Source organism: Desmodus rotundus, chromosome 6 (genome assembly GCF_022682495.2).
Source record: "Desmodus rotundus isolate HL8 chromosome 6, HLdesRot8A.1, whole genome shotgun sequence".
Taxonomy (NCBI): domain Eukaryota; kingdom Metazoa; phylum Chordata; class Mammalia; order Chiroptera; family Phyllostomidae; genus Desmodus; species Desmodus rotundus.
Window position 1 is genome coordinate 7,930,257 of NC_071392.1, and position 18,722 is coordinate 7,948,978.

General features: G+C 45.0%; 1 protein-coding gene across 3 annotated transcripts in view; it reads right to left on the bottom strand.

Moving 5' to 3' along the window:
- BMPER (BMP binding endothelial regulator) overlaps positions 1–18,722 on the bottom strand; it is a 218,786-nt gene that overhangs the window by 158,246 nt on the left and 41,818 nt on the right. For all 3 annotated transcript variants that reach the window (XM_053927054.2, XM_024563020.4, XM_045197422.3), the window contains exons 4-5: positions 6,125–6,207; positions 2,630–2,720 (exon numbers count right to left, since the gene is read on the bottom strand). In XM_053927054.2, the coding sequence (XP_053783029.1) occupies positions 2,630–2,720; positions 6,125–6,207 (174 nt within the window). The remainder of the gene's footprint in view (positions 1–2,629; positions 2,721–6,124; positions 6,208–18,722) is intronic.

The window sequence follows — 18,722 nt, forward strand, 5'->3', positions numbered from 1 at the left end:
CAAGTTGAATAGCTGAGGGAAACTGGTTTTAAAGTCTTTCTGATGCCCCCACCCAGCCATCCACCACCTCCTTGCGGTCCCCACGGATGTGGGAAGCCCTGGTAAACCTGCATCCCTGCCAGTGGCTCTAGCTCAGCATTGTTCACAATGGCAGGTACCCAGCCGGTCATCTCTTTTCAAAGGACATGGCCAGCAAAGGGTCTTCAGCTCTTTCGATCACATATGTTTGCACCATTGGTTCTGTCATCCAGGTGGCCAGATGATAAACCACAACAATCGACATCTGGCAACTTAAATAAGGAACTTTGCATGAACAGTCCATGCAAACTCTTCCCATCCCGCCCCACCATCCTTGAGCGAAGAGTCTGAAGAATAGGAAGGGGCAGACAACCAAGCATGCCCGGAAATCTGTCTCAGGAAGAAGCTGACCACAGACAGTACTTGTCAGCCATTATATGGAATACCATTCCATGATCAATGACAGATGCCAGTCCTTCTGAATACCAAGGACAATACCCCAAGACTCCCCCTGACTGCCCCTATCTGGATGTGGCTGTGTCCAGCCTCCCAAGACAAAAGATAAAGCATTCTGGATGTGGTCTCTTCTGAGTTTTCTGGTTTGCATCCCAAAGGGTGGCCTTTGAGATTAAGGAGAGGGAGCAAAGTTGATTCTTGACTCCATAACCAAGGGCAGAGAGCCTGCCCGGGAGTCAGGCCTAGCGCGTGTCCCTGCGTGCTAATTGCAAAGACCCGCCTCTCAAGTGTCCTGGAACCAAACAGAAAAATCGTCACAGTGTGCGGGTGGTGAGAGGCACACAATACGGTGGCTATGTCAAGCCCAACCCCACCTTTGGCCTTTACCCGCTAACAGGCCCTGCCCTCATGGGTCCAATTCCTACCTCTGTGAAGTACGGACAGCACCCCCTCCCTCCCTGGAAGGTCATGAGCACCCGGCAGAGCGGGATGCACAGCCACGGCGCTCGGCCTTTCGTTCTCGGGAACTCAACCAAAGACAGAATGCAGGAGTCGGTTGCTCAAATACGATGACTTCATCAGCTGCAATAAATTCACTCTCACGTCTACAGACCCGCACTTTCGAAGGTAGCCAGAAAATATGACCATCTCCCGCCTGAGGAGGAATGTTACATATGCTGAGTTGAGTCTGTATCAGTAAAGCAACGGTCTTCTCACCGCGACTGAATGCTTATGTAAGAGCTATGATAATGTGTAAACCCATACAGTGCAAAACAGTTGCTCTGTTATCAATCTCAGGCTTGGACCTATCTGGGAGGCCTGGGCCCACGGAATCCAGAGAATTTGCTGGAATTGGTCTGTGATGCAGCCAGAGGCATCCATGTTTATTTTTTAAAGCTTCCCAGGTGATTTTACTAAGCAGCCTAGAAAACTAGTGATCTAGCTTAATAAAGATCTTTCAGATGTGGAAGGGTACGGTGATGTGACAAGAAGCCTATTTGGTGCACTCAGAAGAAAAAAGTACTCAGGCAAACTCTGTTTGGTAGATACAAAATAACTGAATTACGGAAAGAATTATCAACCCGTTTTTGGTCTTCATGTGAGCTCATCCAGTAATACTTCTCAGAAGTCCCAGTGTGAACGGGAAGTTTGGCTCCGTGAATACTGTGTGGGGAACTTGGGAAGGTCAGAGCTAGTGAGGAGGGAGTGTCCTACTGTCACTCAAAGATGAGAAAAGACTAGACCCCAGAAGGGCCTCAGGTCTCCATGCATTTCAGACCACATGGAGGGGAATGGCAGGAGCGCCCCCCACCCCCACCACTGCCTTAGCGCTGTCCCCCGCCGGGGGAGGCCCACAGAGCAAGAGGCTCTGTGCAGATTAACCTCAAAAGCAAGGAGGAGTTGTGAGGATGGCCTCCTAAGAGGAAAAACGCTCAGCAGAAAGCCCAAAATGCAGAACATCTGTCTAAGAGTATGGGCCAGGGGCTTAAGGGATCAGAAAAAAATCTCTCACCTCAGAATCCCCGGGCTCATACCTAAGGGCAAGGAGAGATGCAGGAGGACTTGGGAATCCAGTTCAGGAAAGCAGGAGGAAACCCTCCAGCCCCTGGAAAGGAAAGACCCTCCGCTGTCGGCGGGCAGCAGGGCCCTCGGAAAGACAGTGGTCCAACTTGCCACACCACACTGAAAACTGAGACCAGCAAACAAACCCTCGCTGACTTCACGGCAGGCCCCGGCTCTCAGTTTTCAGAAAACATCTGGTTACCTCATCACCAAGGCCAGCTCTGGCCAGCATATTGCAAACTGAAGCAGTGAAAAGACATTTCTGGTAGCAAGGAAAAGCCACAGGCTTTCCTTCCAAAATAAGCCTTTGCTGTGGCCCCATGGGGTGGAAAGCGGGCCTCCCGAGCCTCGAGCAGCCACATGCCAAGACCTACAGCATGGTGCGCTCATCCCGGGCTCACCAGAGTCCAAGCGGACATCTCTCTGCAAAGAAGTTTGCTCTCTGAACCCATCAGGCACCCAGACGTAAAGTGAGAAAATCCCAAAATCCCAGGCAGGAAGGGGGAAAGGCGGGCATCTTGGAGAACTCAGAAGTTTCAACGGTATGGCGCTGCTGCAGGGAGCCTGCAGCCTCCCCTCCCGTGCGGTTTACCTGGACACGTGGGACAGCATGCTCCCAGGTGCTCGGAAGGGTTTTTACAGTGAACAACACATCGCACCTCAGACTCGGTGACAACGCCTTCCTGGAAAACAGCACATCACAGGCGATCAGCCCAGAATTCCCCCCGAGGAGTGACACACTTTCGGAAGGTGGTCAAGGAAACCGGAGAAGAGTTCCAGCACAAGACGCGCCCTGCGAGGGTCGCTGGCAGGTCCAGAGGTTGTGTTCGTGGCCCCAGGGAGGTCAGGTCTCCCCAGCTCAGCCCTCTGATGCTTTTGAACTCAGGGTGCTAATCCTGTCGCTGCTGGTCTCCCCCCATCCTGGGTCTTTCTCTTTGGCCCCCATTTCTTTCTTTCTTTTAAATCTAGTGTTTTGAGACCTTGCTGTCTCGGTAGCTGAGAGCCTCACTGTCCATTCACAATGGTTTTAAGTGTTCAGCCCTTACGGTATTTTCTGTAATTGCTATTATACTTAATTATGAGGCAAAGAGTGCAAGCCTCACATCGCAGACTGGCATCTGCAGGTCTAAATCCTTACCACCCTTCCAGAAAGAACTAGACCAGCTCTGCCATCTTGGAAACTGCACTCTGCCTCCCACGGAGCCTGGCTCTCCAGCATCACCTGAAGACATTGGCTAAAACTGTTTTAAAGTTATATAATATATGTGTCAAAATAGAGACTGCAGTTCTTCATAATGAAGTCAATGACTCCTTTGCAAACTGATCTTGGGACTCTAATATTTTACTGTCAGTCAAAACCTTTTCTAGCTTAATTTTCAGAGTTGGCTTTTGAAGAATTCTCACTATATTCTCTACCTGTTACATAAATGGACTTGTGTGTTTATGTGGTCAGTCTGTTTTGAGGGGAGGTGTAGCACAGGCTAAAAAAAATGTAACAATGTGATGACTAGATAATTTTCTTCATCGTGTCTGCTACTGCATCATCTCAGTCCCACGAGGAAGGTTACATCCTGAATGTCTTCCTACCTGTCAGGCCTGAGGCTTACACTTCCAGTGGAGTATGTTGTGGTCTGTATCATATTGGGAAAGAAGAAAAGAACTTCAGGATACTGTAATGTGCCACACCAAAAAAGGATTGGCACTTTAGTTAAATAACCGAAACAATGCAAGAGACTACGGCTCCAGATCAACTTCCCTTTATCTGCAATCCACATGGAGGATTCCGGGTAGATCCCAGCATGAATTGCCTCTCTCTTATCTTCAGAGTCTCCTCAGAGGTAGGAGGATAGAAGAAATTCAACTCCAGTGGAAATAAGCCAGGTCATTAGGCCAGCTGTTACCTGCCTGGCACCCAGCTGGACCCAGGATGCACAGGTGCTACCAGAAGTGTTTTCCGTATCAGCCTCCTCGTTGCTCACAAGTACCCTGTGAGGCATTCCTATCCTCATTAGGTCCAGAGAGGCTCAGTCACAAGTTCCAGGAGTGGCAGAGCCCATATTTTCCTTACCACGCTGCACCCTCTCCTCTGTTACTGAATGTGCACCCTGGGAAGACAAGAGCGGGGAGAGGCTGCAGTTGCATTGTTCTGCATGGGAGCATTGTAAGTGAGGCCGTCCCTGACAGGTGCCAGTCAACGGTCATGGGCCAGGTCTCCTCCCTGAAGAAGGAGGAAGGCACACAGCAGTGGGAAGGTACCAGTCAAACCGAGGAGCAGATTTTGGTACCTACCTTAACATAGGTTTTGCTTTTGAACAGGGCTTAGGCCAAGTTTTTTTGAAAGGAAGAACATTAGAAGGCCAAGTTCATCTCGGGGAGGTGGTGTTTCCTGTCTGTGCTGCATTTTGCAGGTCAGCCTTTCCTGACTCCCGGGGCCGTTGGTCTCTGGCTCTCTTCCAATAATGATTTGATGTTTCTGCATCATTCTCTCTGGGCCCTGCTGCGTGGTCAGTGACTCAGATGATTGGCAATAGGAGTTTTGGTGTTAGTGGATGATGGTTTAATATGTTATTTGGTCCACAAAATGTTCCCTTGCAGATAACAGTTTTCTTCTTTTTTTTTTCAGATAACAGTTTTCATGTCATTGAAACAAAGGCTTCATCCAAGTTCACCACTGGTCGATGCAACCTAAGGGTCTTCGAGACCTCTGACTGCTGTGTACATATGTTACACTACACTCCAAAAGGCATGCACTGGTCTTGTTTAAAAGGCGTGTAATCGGGGCTTTCTGAATGCTGCTATCAAAGAGTGGACATTTCATTGGTCAAAAAGCAGGGTGGGAGTGGGACGGTGCAGATTTTAGAACAAATGGGGGCTTTGATGCTTTAAAACTCATTGTGATGCCCTGACTGGTATGGCTAAGTGGATTGAGTGCCAGCCTGCAAACCAAAGGGTCACCAGTTCAATTCCTGGTCAGAGCACATGCCTGGTTTATAGGCTAGGTCCCCAGTTGGGGGCAAGAGGCAACCAATTAATGTTTCTCTCACACATGGATATTTCTCTCCTTCTCTCTCACCCTCCCTTCCTCTTCCTCTCTCTCTCTAAATCAATAAATAAAGTCTTCAAAAAAATGTTAGCTTAAAAAAAAAAACTTACTGTGCTTGTCTCTTATTTCCATAAAGCTGATTGAACCTATAATCCAGAGTAAAATTTCAACAAATATTTGTTTATTCCATTAACCTCTCATTTACATCTGTTCTCCCTACTACATGTTTTCACAAACAACTTAGATCTACTACATATATAAGCTGAACGTTTAACTGAATGAATCACTGAAGATCTGACGAGCGAACCTGGCCACTGCGGGCATATCGTAAGGTCGTGAATAGACACAGTTCAGATTTCAAAAACCTTGTGTAAACATACTTGAGATAAGCTCAGAGAAACACACATTATTATATCAATCTCTCTTTCTCCTTTACGTGGAAAAGCATATCCTTGGACAGTGAAATGGGGCTAGGACTACAATGATTTAACAGCATCTTCTCTTCAGGGAAGAATTTTAAAGTTATGTCAAAATTCAATAAGCACTTTTTAAAGAGCATTTCTTAGGCAACAAAAATGGAGTTTGAAAACCTTGCTGTGCTTCAGAACCTGTAACGTCAGAGCCTCGTGAATTCCTCTCCTTTCTGAGCTCAGCGAGCAAGAGCCACAGTGGGCTCCTTAGGAGCTGACCCGGTGGTCCTTAAATTTGTTGGGTTGAGATCACTGGGTTGCTTTGATTGGATATAGTGCCTAGATTGGCTCCAATTCAAAAAGTTTTTAAGTCAAAGAAGGAAAACATATATCCGTTCACAATACCTCTTTCTGCTAACAGGAGTGTGTGTTTTGCTTACAGTTGACTCACAGGAAGACGCCCAGTTCTCCCCAAGGACATATGCATCTTCTCGGAGGTTTTTCAGGCATAATTTAACAACAGTGCGCAATTCTGCGGTGTGTCTCTGAAAGCAAGTCCTATGTAATATCTATCCTGTGCTTGTCCTGTTGTGGTGGATGTCACGGTAAGTATGTACAGGAACACCGTTCTTACCTGGCACTGGCGCAGGACACAGGGTTCCGCAGGACTCTGCCACTTGAAGGAGCTGTTATAAGTATTACCTTCGTAGGTGCAACCTAGACGGGAAACACAGAAGCAGGAAGACCAGCCAACGATGAGTGTGGGTTTGTTTCCTTTCTCCTTGGAGCAAAAGAAGTTACGTCATCCAAGCCAGGACTAGTGATTGCAGAAACCATCCTACTCCTTGGCTATTTTCCCCAAAACATAACTAAGCTTTTTAAATATCCACTTGACTTTCAGTTACACTAATTCTTAGACTACTGAGAAGATTAACCACACAGACTACATTTTCAAATGAAAAACCACAGATTGATAAGCTCTCTCGGCCAAAACCCATAACCTCACGTGCGACTTGACTTTTTGGCCCAGTGAAACAGGAGGAAGACTGGCGCTGAAACGCCATGGGGAAAGGAGATCTTACGTAAGACTAAGTGGACTCAAAATTACTAAAGGCCAAGAGGAAAGTTTAGAACATAGTAGGAAACAAAAGCAGAAAATTAAAATATAGGAAATGATTATAAAACCCTATACCCATCCAAGACTCTTGACAAGCCACACTCTTCACCAGATGGAACTTTCCAAGTCTTGCCTCCCGGCTCCAAGAGCTGTGATTTCATATTTGACTTTGACTTTACTTTCAGATTGTGAACTAGATTAAGGAAATCATAACTATCAATGTACAGATTATCACATGTTAATTCTAAAACGGAAGTCACGCTCACTCATTGGAAACAACAGAAGTCAAAGGCCAGAGATCCTCAAAAAGGCCAGAAGCCAGTTCACTTAAGTCCCGGTAGAAAGAGCCAAAGAAATAAAGGTGCAGACCTGGGCGGGGGCACAGGTGGTTGGAGCATCAGCCCCGTACACCAAAAGGTCATCAGTGTGATGCCCAGTCGGGACCTGTGCAAGGGGCAACCCATTGATGTTTCTCTCTCTCTCCCCTCCCACTCCTCTCTCTCTAAAATCAATAAACATATCCTTGGGTGAGGATTTTTTTAATTTTTAATAAATAGATAAGTGAAAAGAAATAACGTTGCAAAGATCACAGCCTAGATCCTTATTTAGTTTGTCCAAATAATAGCCTCCACCCTGTGTGACCCACTTCTAGGGACGATGCACCTGGTTGTGCCTCTCAGCACTGTGTCTCAGATCATCAGCAGCGGCCAGGCACAGCGATTCACCAGTGAGCTTCGGACTGCTCAGCCCAAAGAGTGCAGAAGCAGGAACACACACACAGGATAATGCAGAAATAAAAGGACCTGGGGCCTCCAGTACCAATGGCTGATGTCCATCCGGCAAGCTGATCAACCCCATGCGTGGTTTTACTTGTCCGAGATACAGAGAGGAGACTCACCTCCTTCCCTGAATTCTTTTAGATATTGCTGTGGTAACAACAACAGCAAACTCTCTTAGCACATACAATACAAACAGAATAACAAAGGACTTCAGAAAATTTCGACAGACATTTTCATGGGCTTGGAACCATGATCTGAATTCCCAGGGCATTATGAATGACTGCAAAGAGCTCTTCTCTCTAGTTCCTACAAATCAAACCACTAAAGGGCACAGCAGATTGGAAACACATTAGGGAAATGCTTTCACTATATATTTTTTAATTTCCTTTGCGTGAAGTGTTACAGTGATAAAATGTTCAACCACAGGAACCCCTGTACATTACAAATGCTTCCGCCAAACTGCGAAAGAATACAGTGAATTTTCAACAATGAAAACCAATAGAAAATGATTTGGGCCAGCATAAATCTTCCCGAACAAATGCACTTACAGCAGACGTGCCACGTGCATGCCTGATCCGCTCGCAGAGACGCACTTGGATAACAAATAGCTTGTCCTGGGTGGTGGTGGTGGGCGGGGGCGGCGGGGAAATCAGAGGGCCAAATCCCATGTACGTTAAGTCCAAGTAAATATGAAACGCCTGCCAAGTCTACCAGTGGAGTTTCCAAATATGTTATATATTTTCATTCTCTGGATTGAAAACAAACTGGAAGAAGGGGCGATTTTATGCTGCTAATAGGGCAGGCGAAGCTCTTGCCTTTTTACTATGCAGGAGGAAGCGCTCTACAAAACCCATGTAGACCAGGAAGGAGCTGCAGGCCAAGAGACTGTTCCCAGCAGTGCCAGGTCCTGCGCACAGGGCTCCCCAGGGAGGGAAAGGCCTCTCTGAATGATTCCACTCCAGGTGGGGCAACAGGCCCTGGGGCAACTGGTCCTCAGCACAGGGAGCCCAGCAGCATTTTCTGCTTCGAATAACTGCCAGTGGGAAGCCTGGCTCCTCCACACATAAAGACCAAGTTCAAACTGTAAAGTGCTTTATTGCTTAACCGCCCTTGTTCTCATGTCAGTCTGCCATGCCTGACTCCGTGTCATAGATTTTCCCAAATGTTGGATGAGTCCAAGTGACGGAACAGACTCAAAAACACCTGTCATTATTTCTCTAGTGAGTCTAATCCATCCCTTTTCCACCTTTGCGTACCCTCCCAGCCTAAGCTAGTGATGGAGAACTCCAGTATGCTGAGCCTTCTGGCAGATGGCATACGTAAAGGGATTCTAGGGAATAAAATAATTTTAAAAAGGATTTGTTCACTGCTCTTTGGTTCACGTCCTAAGAAAAACATGTTCTTAATGTCAATCACTCAGCTGAGCCAGGTGAAGACACATACACATGCAATCAAAAAGAACCTCATGTTCACTCCAGAAGTACTTCTTATTTTCCATAAGGCACATTTCTTTATAATAAATTCTATTGGCCACCACCTTTATGCTACTAATACGGCAGACAGGCAATATCTTGTCTTTGTTTTTATTTAAACCCCAGAGGAGTAATACACTAAATAACTTGTACAGGCCAGGATAGAAAGGGAGGCAAAGAAAATTTTCCATTATACCTCTAGACAGTGCTTCTCGAACTACCTCTGGTGAAAGACCAATTTGTTTTGTTTTTGTTCTTCCAATCCAATGTGAACTAATACTTCCATAAAATATAATAAAAATGAATTCCTAGAAAAATTAAATTTAAAAGACTAGCACAAAATATAAGCCTAACGTTTTATTATTCTATGTAACAGGCATAGAACTGCTCTGTTGAATTATGAAAAGCATTTCTAATGGTTTGCTCTCCATTTCCGCATTTATCTCATTGGAGACCAGCACCGTAGTCTACGGATTACCGGGGACACGCAAAGCACATTTTGGGTTGCACTGCATTGGGGGGTGGGTCGTGGGGTCAATCTTAGATATTTAGAACTAGAAGCAAACTTATTGATAATATAGATTATCTCCTTCATTTTGCAGGTGAGAAAATTTGCACAGAAAGATTAAAGTAGTTTGCTCCAAGTTAGGCATTAGGTGTAAAACTAATACTAGAATCCAGGTTCTGCATGAAATCCACATTTTCACACCCAGGTCTAAACTGGCAGTATTATTTGGACACTTCCAAATTCACAGTACCCTTTCCACTGAGGACTTAAAGGTCCAGGAGAAAAGCCAATACTACCCTTATAAAATCAAATGTGGGCACATCCAGGAACCAAATGAAAGAGTGGGTAAGTAAGGTAAGCAAAGGAATGGTTAGGCAACCAATAAAGTAGCTTTTCCTTTGTCTTTGAATATTTGAAAATAAACTCTGAACAAGGGAATTTATAAACAGTCATTAGTTTTCTTCTGGCGGTAAAAAGCTTTGCAGGTTCCACAAGCTTCAATAAACCATTGGTACTGCAGCAGAAGGAAGTGGTTATTCTCTGATGAAATTACTACCCTCTACGTAAGCCAATGATTCTCAATCTAGGGCAATTTTGCCTCCTCCCTGCCACCCCCCATTCCCTACCCAGGGGACTTTGAGAAGTGTTAGGAAATATTTTCAGCTGTCACAACTAGAGGATAAAGGTGCTACAAACATCCAGTGGGTAGAGGCCAGGGATGCTGCTAAACATTCTTCATTGCACAATAAGAACCAACCAGTTCAAAAGGTCAATCACATTAAGGTTGAGAAACCTTGACCTAAGCCATCACACAGCCCTGGCCACGTAGCTCAGATAGTTAGAGCATTGTCCTGATATGCCAAGGTTATGGATTTGACCCCCGGTCAGGGCACGTTCAAGAATCAGCCAATGAGGCATAAATAAGTGGAACAACAAATTGATATCTCTCTCTCTCTCTCTCAGCACTAAAATCGATCAACAAAAAAATTAAATCATTGCATATAGCCCAAAATAGTTCTTCTTTACAAAACTAAAGTAATACAAAAACAAGCCTAGACTAGGTACATTTTTCTTTTGTATGTATTTTGCCTTTTTGTTGTTGTCATTAAATATTTTCAGAGTGAAGAATTGCAGAGTGTTTCCTTTTTTTTTTTTTTTTTTTTGGTAAACATCTGTACTCTTAATAGAAAAACTTGGCTTGGTCAACAAGTCAACTCCGAAAATACGTGGCAAGGGAAACAAGAAGAACAAATAAATTGAATCCACAATTAAGCAATAAAATTCACTTTTCCTATTACTTGTGACCTTTTCAGTGGCCACATTATCCCAAGGGAGAGAGAATACCACAAATTTTCATCATTCTGTTGTTCAAATAGCTGTTAAATATCATCGGGACTATAAAAAAATACCATTAGCCTTCTAACAGCCTTTGCTCTACCTACTTTCATCCTTCGAACCTCAATCCATTCATTTCTCAAGTTAACCTCAGCCTAAGAGCAGAGAACTGGATCTTACCACTACCAATAATTCAACCCTTGGCACCCAAGGGCCCCACGACGTGGCCCTCACTTACTTTACCAGCCCTTTCCCTTCATTCCTAGATCTCTGTCTAGGTCCCTGGGGTTACATACCTTTCCTTGACCATCATGAACTTGAATGGTTCTTAAAACAAGTTCAAGTTCTTTAACCAATGCTATCGGGCTTCCTCCTCCACCATCTCAGGCTGCAGCTGCCTAAGTGCTCAATCCCAGGACACTCAGTCTTTACCTTCTAGGTCTTCTCTATCAGTCTGCTCACGCTTTTCTTCTGATACACCCCCACATGTCCTCTAGAAGCTCTCTTCCACCTGCCTTTTCACTCCCTCCACACCTGCCTCCCCTAAGCCGCTGGTTATTTCTCACCTGGACCATCACAAAGGCTCATTGACTGTTTCTCCTGGCAAAGATAGGGGTCTTTTTCAAGCATCCTCCTACATAGCTACAAGTGTGGGCTCTTTCAAATCCCTGTCTTATTATCTCGTTTACACCCTTGAACTCCAGCAGTGACTGATGGTCCTCAGCCTGGCTGAGGTGTTGACTGGTACCTATCCCCAACTTTTCATCTTCTAGAAGAAGGAAGTGGAAGACAAATCCAGAGTGTAGCCAGGATTCAAAACCGCAAGTCAAACTTCTTGCCATATACGGCTCTCAGGCCTGGCCTGGACTCACTTCATTCTCTTACCTGCTGCTCACACACTCCCCACACGGCAGGCAGGCTGCACTGAGAATTCCCCCCGTAGGGCCAGGAGATCGCATCCTGTGGTTTTGCGAATGCCGGCCCCTTTTAGACAAACCCAGATCTCAGTCATTCCCTCCATCTGCATCATCCCCATAATGACACATGGGTCACCCAGGTTCTCCTTCTTTGCTTAACTAATGCCTCCTTCAAGAAGCCAAGGTCACGGGCTCCGGGAAGCCTTCTGCACTTAGGGTCTGCTCCTGTGCTCTTTCTCCATGCACACTTGGCCTCTGAAATGTCCAGGTCCAGGTCCTTCACAGTACTTTGGGTGTAGCTGGTACTTAGCCATGTTTAATTTCGTTGGTAATAAATAGTAAGTGTCAGCATTTAGCAAGTCCTGGACACCACAGAGAACACATGTGGGATGACATTCGCTGGATCTCCTGTCTCCTCCTCTCAGCAGGTGGACGACTTTAGGTCCCTATTCCACCTCCAGAAACAGCAAGCTTTCCTGGATCAAGTCAGAGGGCAAAGCCTCAGTCTTCTCCCACCGACCCCCTTCCTCCTCCCCGGGCCAGGTGGGCTGGGATTGAACACAATGAGGAAAACGCTGGAGAATCCTCGCATCTACCAAACCTTAGGGAGGAGAAGTGTATCAACACTTCCTTGTCCCTTCTTCCCATGCTGTTCAAGACTCATATTCAGATAAGTTCAGAAGGTATATTTTCTTTCCAAAATTGACTTTTGCCCCCCCATTACTAGTTCCTTCTTGTCTTTTGAGGGCAAAGTTAGCATGCAAACTGTCAAAGTGACTTCAGTTAAACCAAACTTGGGGTCTTTGAAATCAGTTCACGCCACACGGAGCAGGGCAGCAGAGCAGACAGCTCTGCCCGTCTTTGCTGCTTCCAGGCCACCTGATAGGCACCCCGGCCCCTGGACTTGGCCGATAAGCCCCAAATCACCCCAGCCCCATACAATTTGCGTAATGAGCCACTTTGGAGACACTGTTCTCCAGAAACATGTGGAAGTATAACGAGAAGGGATACACATAAAATCTGACTCGCCATTCTAGGGCTTAAATCGTGTCCTTAGGAGTTCACTTAAAACAGGCTTTTATTACTCTTCAAGGCTGTACCTACCGTGGATCCTGCAGGCAATTTTACTTATTTGGGGCTAATGGGAATTTTATAGTCAGACCGTTTCCTCAATCCCAAAAGAGAGAATCAGACCCATGAACTGAGCCCTTAAGGAGGGCGCATGCCTTCTTGCCACAACATTCTTTTTCATAGCCTCTCTGTTCTGTTTTCCAATGAGGAACTGAATACATGATTGAAATAAAATAATCAACAATAGAAAAGTAACTTATAGAAAGCTATTGTACTTAATTTTAATGGCTTTATGAATAAAATCCCAAATGCACAGAAATATCAGATAAGAGCGCATGACTTGCCAACTCAGCTCACTTCACCAATAAAAAGGAACACAAAGCCCCCACGTGACTTCTTGGGATTTCTAATCTATGTGTTTATTGAAGACTATAAAGTGATAGAATTGGGGTTTACAGAACCAGCCTCGTAACTTCCTAGGATTATGCTATATACAATATCTGGCATTGATATTGAGGTAATAAAACAGATTCTATGAGCCAAAACTAATTCAGAACTCTTCAGTAAAACATGCTTTCAAACTTTTAATTAATACAAGAAAGGAAATACACAATGCATTAAGGGAAAAACGTACTTGCAACAACTGTTTTCCATGAGCCCCATTGCCCAGCGTGCCTGCGTTTGATCGATGGTTATCAGTGTGGGAGCGCTTCTACCCCTGGGCGGAATCCGCAGGGCACCTGCCCTTCCACCCTCAGCACCCCACTGTCAAACAGCTGACACCCACTGCCTCAGTGGGTGAAGGGGAGAGAACGAAGGTGAGCTCATACTGAGCAGAAACAGGAAAGGAAGAGAAAATGGGAGAGACTGCTCTGTGGAGTCACAGGGCTGGTTTTCTGACATGCGCAGAACCGTGTCGGTGGTGATTTCCAAAGATGCGTTCCAGAAAACACGCTCACAAACATCACCTAAACGCCCCTCCAACGGGAGACAAGGAAAGAAGGAAATGAAAATCACTGCGTAATCATTTCTAGGTGAGGCGCCACACTTGCAGTTGCCACGTGTGGTTGACAACATGTTATTTTCATCAAGTGGCCCCCTCGGACAGAAAACAGTTTACTCCTAGTTTTTAAAGTGAGGAAACCACGAGTCACAAAAGCTAAATTCCTTCATCCAGGTCCCTCAGACACTCTTTTTGTCTTACTCCAAATCCATGTTCCACTCATTGTTTGAGTCTGGCCAGGTACCTGTAAGAAGCTCAGACAGTGGTGTGTTCAAGAGTAAAAATGATATCCCTGGGGAAGATGACATGATGCCTTTCAGGAATACTGATCATGCCCCAGCAATGTCTGAAAACCAATATGATAAATTAAAATGCAGGTTTTGTGGCGACAAGTCAGAACCTGGTTTTGAGGATTTATAATTAAACTGTTCTAAACGCCTGTACCTCTGGCCACCAATCACGGTAGGCCTGAGGCCTTCTGAAATTATGAAGCAACAAATAAGAAGATCAATAGATTAAATTCAGGTATCTAAGGTTAGATTCATGCATGTTTCGAACCAGGCACAGGTTTCACAGTTTGGGCCGCGGGGCAGCAGCCTGAGAAAATAGAGTTTATTTGAAGACAGCAGGACCACTGGCAACCTCATAGAATAAGTGACGGCGGCTAGTGACAGAAAGTCACAAATGGAACTGTCAGCTTCCCCAGAGTAACTTCGAAGACGTCAGGGAAAATCTCTTTGACAAGCATAAAGGAGGAATGACTTCTATATGACACACATATGAAATGCCATTTGTGTGATGAATGTAATGTCCGCCATAACTTGTGGCCTTTGAGAAGCATATCATACAGAGGCAACCTTTATGCCTTTGTGGCTGATTAAATAAGATGTTTAAGGCTCACTGCAAAAAAAAAAAAAAAGGCAGAAATATCTTATACCTCTCTTTTTCTTTAATTTTTTCTTTGGAAATAATTACGGACCCACAGGAAGGTCCAACCATACACAGGGAGGTTCCACACGCGGTTCACTTCACCCAGCCTCCGCCACCGTTAACATCTTGCATTATTCTACTGCGATGTCAAAATCAGGATGTTGACATCGGTGACGGGCGCCCAGCATGTTCTGATGTTACTGGGTTTACGTGCACTCAGGCATGTCTCTGTGTGTCTGTGTGGTCCTATGCGGTTCTGCACATATGTAGATTTGTGTAACCAATCAACATACAGAATTGTACTATCACCTCAAAGCCTTCGTTTATAACTACACTCACCAGATTTGAGGTTACCACACTATGTATTTTTTAGCCACGTGGATAGGTGAGTAGTGATGTCTCACTGTGGTTTTGATTTGCATTTCGCGAATGGCTAAGGATATTAAATATCTTTTCATGTGTTTTATTACCACCTGCATTTTCTAATTATATATTTTTTCTTCACAAGGCCTTCCACAAAGCAATTTTTGAAGAAGTCCATTTTACCACTTTTTCCTCCTTATGAACAGTACTTTCCATATCAAATCTAAAACCTCTTTGCCCAATCCTAGGTCCCAGAGATTTTCTCCTACATGTTTTTTATAGACATTTTATAGTTTGACATTTCACATTTACATCCAGGATTAATAGTAAGTTAACATTTGTTTAACATATAAGGTTTCGATCACATTTATTTTTAGCCTATGTATGTCTAATTCTTCCAGAACCATGTATTGAAAGGTTAGCCTTCTCCCACTGAACTGCCTCGGCATCTCTGTCAAAACTCAGGCAGGCCCACTCGGATGAGCCTACTTCTGGGTTCTCAGTTCTGTCTCATTGCTCTTTGCGTCTATCCCTCTGCCCGTATATGCTGTCTCTATTACTGTGACTATAAGTCTTGACATTGGATATACGGCCCCTTCCTACTTTATTCTTGTGTCACAGAATTGCTTTAGCTACACTAGGTCCTTTGCTTTTTTATATACATTTTAGAATAAACTTGTGTATGTGTACAAAATACCCATGCTGGGCATATCCCCTCTTATGCCATTTTTTAAATTATCTTCATAAGAAAGTCCGGCTTGATGCACACAACCTCCAGGAGCCTCGCCTGCTGCAGGATGATGCCTGCCTTTTGGCCAAGTTCACTTTCAGGGAGCATTTATCCAAGAACACTCTAAGGACTAAGGGCATCCCTAGGGGACCTGTCAGAAGACAGATTCCTGCAGCCTACCTTTTTCCTCTAATCTGCTACCTCCTTTACCTGGACTCTCTTCTAGGAAATTTAAGCGGTGCCCCACTTGCCTGGGTTGGTTTTAGGACCAACAGCAAGTATGCCTGCAGCAAGTATGCCTGAGGAAACAGCCCCATGGGACCTGCAGAGGCTTCTGGGAGGCTGTGTGGCCCCCCTGATCTCACGCCATGAAACCAGAGGAAGGCCTTTGTTACAATGGAAACATGGGTAGATAAGGGCATTAAGGGGAAAAACTCACCCTCCCTAAAAACAGGACAAAATTGAAAGAGACCTTAACCTTGGGGCAGAAGCTGTAGAGGAGACGGCCAAATATCTGGCAAGAAAAGCAGTCACTGATCAACATGGTCATACCTGGAGACGAAAGAGGAGAAATCCCCAGCGACAAAGGAGCCCCCACCTCACCCGACATGGAGTGGAGGGTGGGGGCCCTAATGGGAGCTCTGAGCCGTGAACCTCCTAAACTTCCCAAGTTGGGGAACCATGGATTTCTGGGTGTCAGCTTGTCAACAAAGGGTTATCTTTGAAAACTGTATGTCTTGGGTTGGTGATATTTGTTAAAAAGAAGAAACATGCCAAACACCTGGCATACACCCGGTGGCAAGCTGCTGATGGTTGGCAGCCAGCTCCATGAAAGAGAGAAGCCCTGTGTTCTCACACCGCGGTCACTTTGAGCTGACACATCCCTGAACAGGGAGTCGGGAAGACAGGACTGCAACGCAACACTCTCGGCGGAATTATTTACTTGAACAGTAGAGGCTATTGGGCCAGTGAAAGCTTTTCTCTTCCTAACAGCAGGCCATGAACACTTGACCAGAGGTTGGGGTGTTTTATGGGCATGAGAGATCGTGCTGTTCATTCTGTATGCCTAGATAAATACGTGAGAATGCCAGTACTCACATCTCTTCAGGTTTGATGTTATGTGTGGCCCTCCTCCTCCTAAACCTCGTGTATACAAACTCATAATTTAACCAGGAGAACATCCATTCCAGTGGCTCCCAAGCTCCCCACCTGGGGGTTAATTAAGAATGTAGACATTTAGTGAAAACAACCCAAATACCCACTGAAAGAAGAATGGATAAACAAAATATGGTATATGCATACAATGGAATATTATTCAGCCTTAAAAAGGAATGAAATAATGATATATTCTACCACAAGAATGAACCTTGAAGGCACTATGTGAAGTGAAATAAGCCAGACACAAAAGAACAAATACTTATACCTGGCGAAGGTCAAGTCCCTGTAAGTGGCAGAGGAGGAAATTGATTCCACGTCCGATTCCAAGTCCAGTCCCCTTTCACTTCATCCTTCAGTGACTGAGGGTTGCTATGACTACCCTCCAATGCACAGGCCCCAAGACACAGAAATTACCTATCTTTTTCATCTGTGGCCTTGCTTCTAGAGGTCTGAAGCTGTTCCCCATGCATCCACAGCCTCATTATGGTGGCCTTGCCACAGTCTCCAGAACTCAAAATATCAGAACCTCAAAGTGCATTTTCAAATCCAATGCCTCTGCCTGTCCTAGGCACAGCTCAGAGAAGGCCCGGATATCCCCAAGTAGTCAGAAGGCCGCCTCATGTGCTCAGCATCAGCTGGCCGACTCCCGAGCATGTCTGTAGGTAAACACCTGGAGCCCTTTCACCGCTAAGCTACTGGAAACATAATTAGCTGGCTCCGGGGCGAATAAGCTCGTCTGAGTGAAGAAGGCACTCAGGTTCACACCTTCACTATCACATCAGTCCCGGTAATGCAAGCCTCTCTGTCAGACAGAATTTCATGGCACACACTATTGCATGTGGGCTCTCAAGATGAAATCCCTGTTACAAAGCAAATCTAGAACACTGGATGTTAAAAAAAGAAGTGCCCACTTCTGAAGAGACTGAGGTTATTCTCTGATCAAAGCCCCATAAGAATGGTTACAACTGCCTCCTGATGATCATCTTTAAAATAATAAAAAGATGCATTGTACATTCATACATCTCTATAAATGGATTATCGGTCATCCTACAGACGTATGTTCAATGTTGCACTTGCCAAACTTACCCAGCAAATACAAGGGAACCCAGACAGACTCCCTATTGGGGGCTATCACATGAAATCACTGCTTTCCTGTGGTTTCTGATGATGCATCCCAACTTCACATTCAGAATACCTTGCTTTATTCTGCCCAGTTTGGCAGGCTCCATGGAACAATGCCAATAGAACCCTCAGGAGAGAGAATGTTTGCATTCTCAGACATTTTGTGCTGATGAGCACCACTGTGATTTCATTCCCACAGTGGATACAAGACAGAAGGGGAGAGATTCTCCTCAAGCGCAGAGCAGTTCGCTCTGCATGGCGGGCCAGGTGCAGGCAGTCACAGAAGTTTGAAGAGCAGCTGCGGAAAACTCAAAGCCAAACTAGATGTGCATTTTGTGTGATGTTATCAAAGAAAGAAGATAATCACATCAAAATGATGGTAACGAGAGGATCTGAAGTCATAACTGCATAATATATTTGGTAACTTTGCAGAATACAATGAAAGATCTCCTAAAAATTGCATGTAAGGTATCACTCTGCCTATTAGTACTAAAATATTCCACAGCCACTACCACATGAAAATACCTAGAGGCCGTGGTGATGTGGAGGATTTTTTTAACCTCTATGGAATTTACGTGAAGAAATAGGAAAGTATTTCTTCACTAAATAGGAACTAGGACTGGCGTATAGACATTCAGCCGTTTTTCTTCCAAGATGAGGCGCGTTGAAAGTGATATGGCCATAGACTCAACCATTTTTCATTCTTATTTATCCACTCTTACTCTCC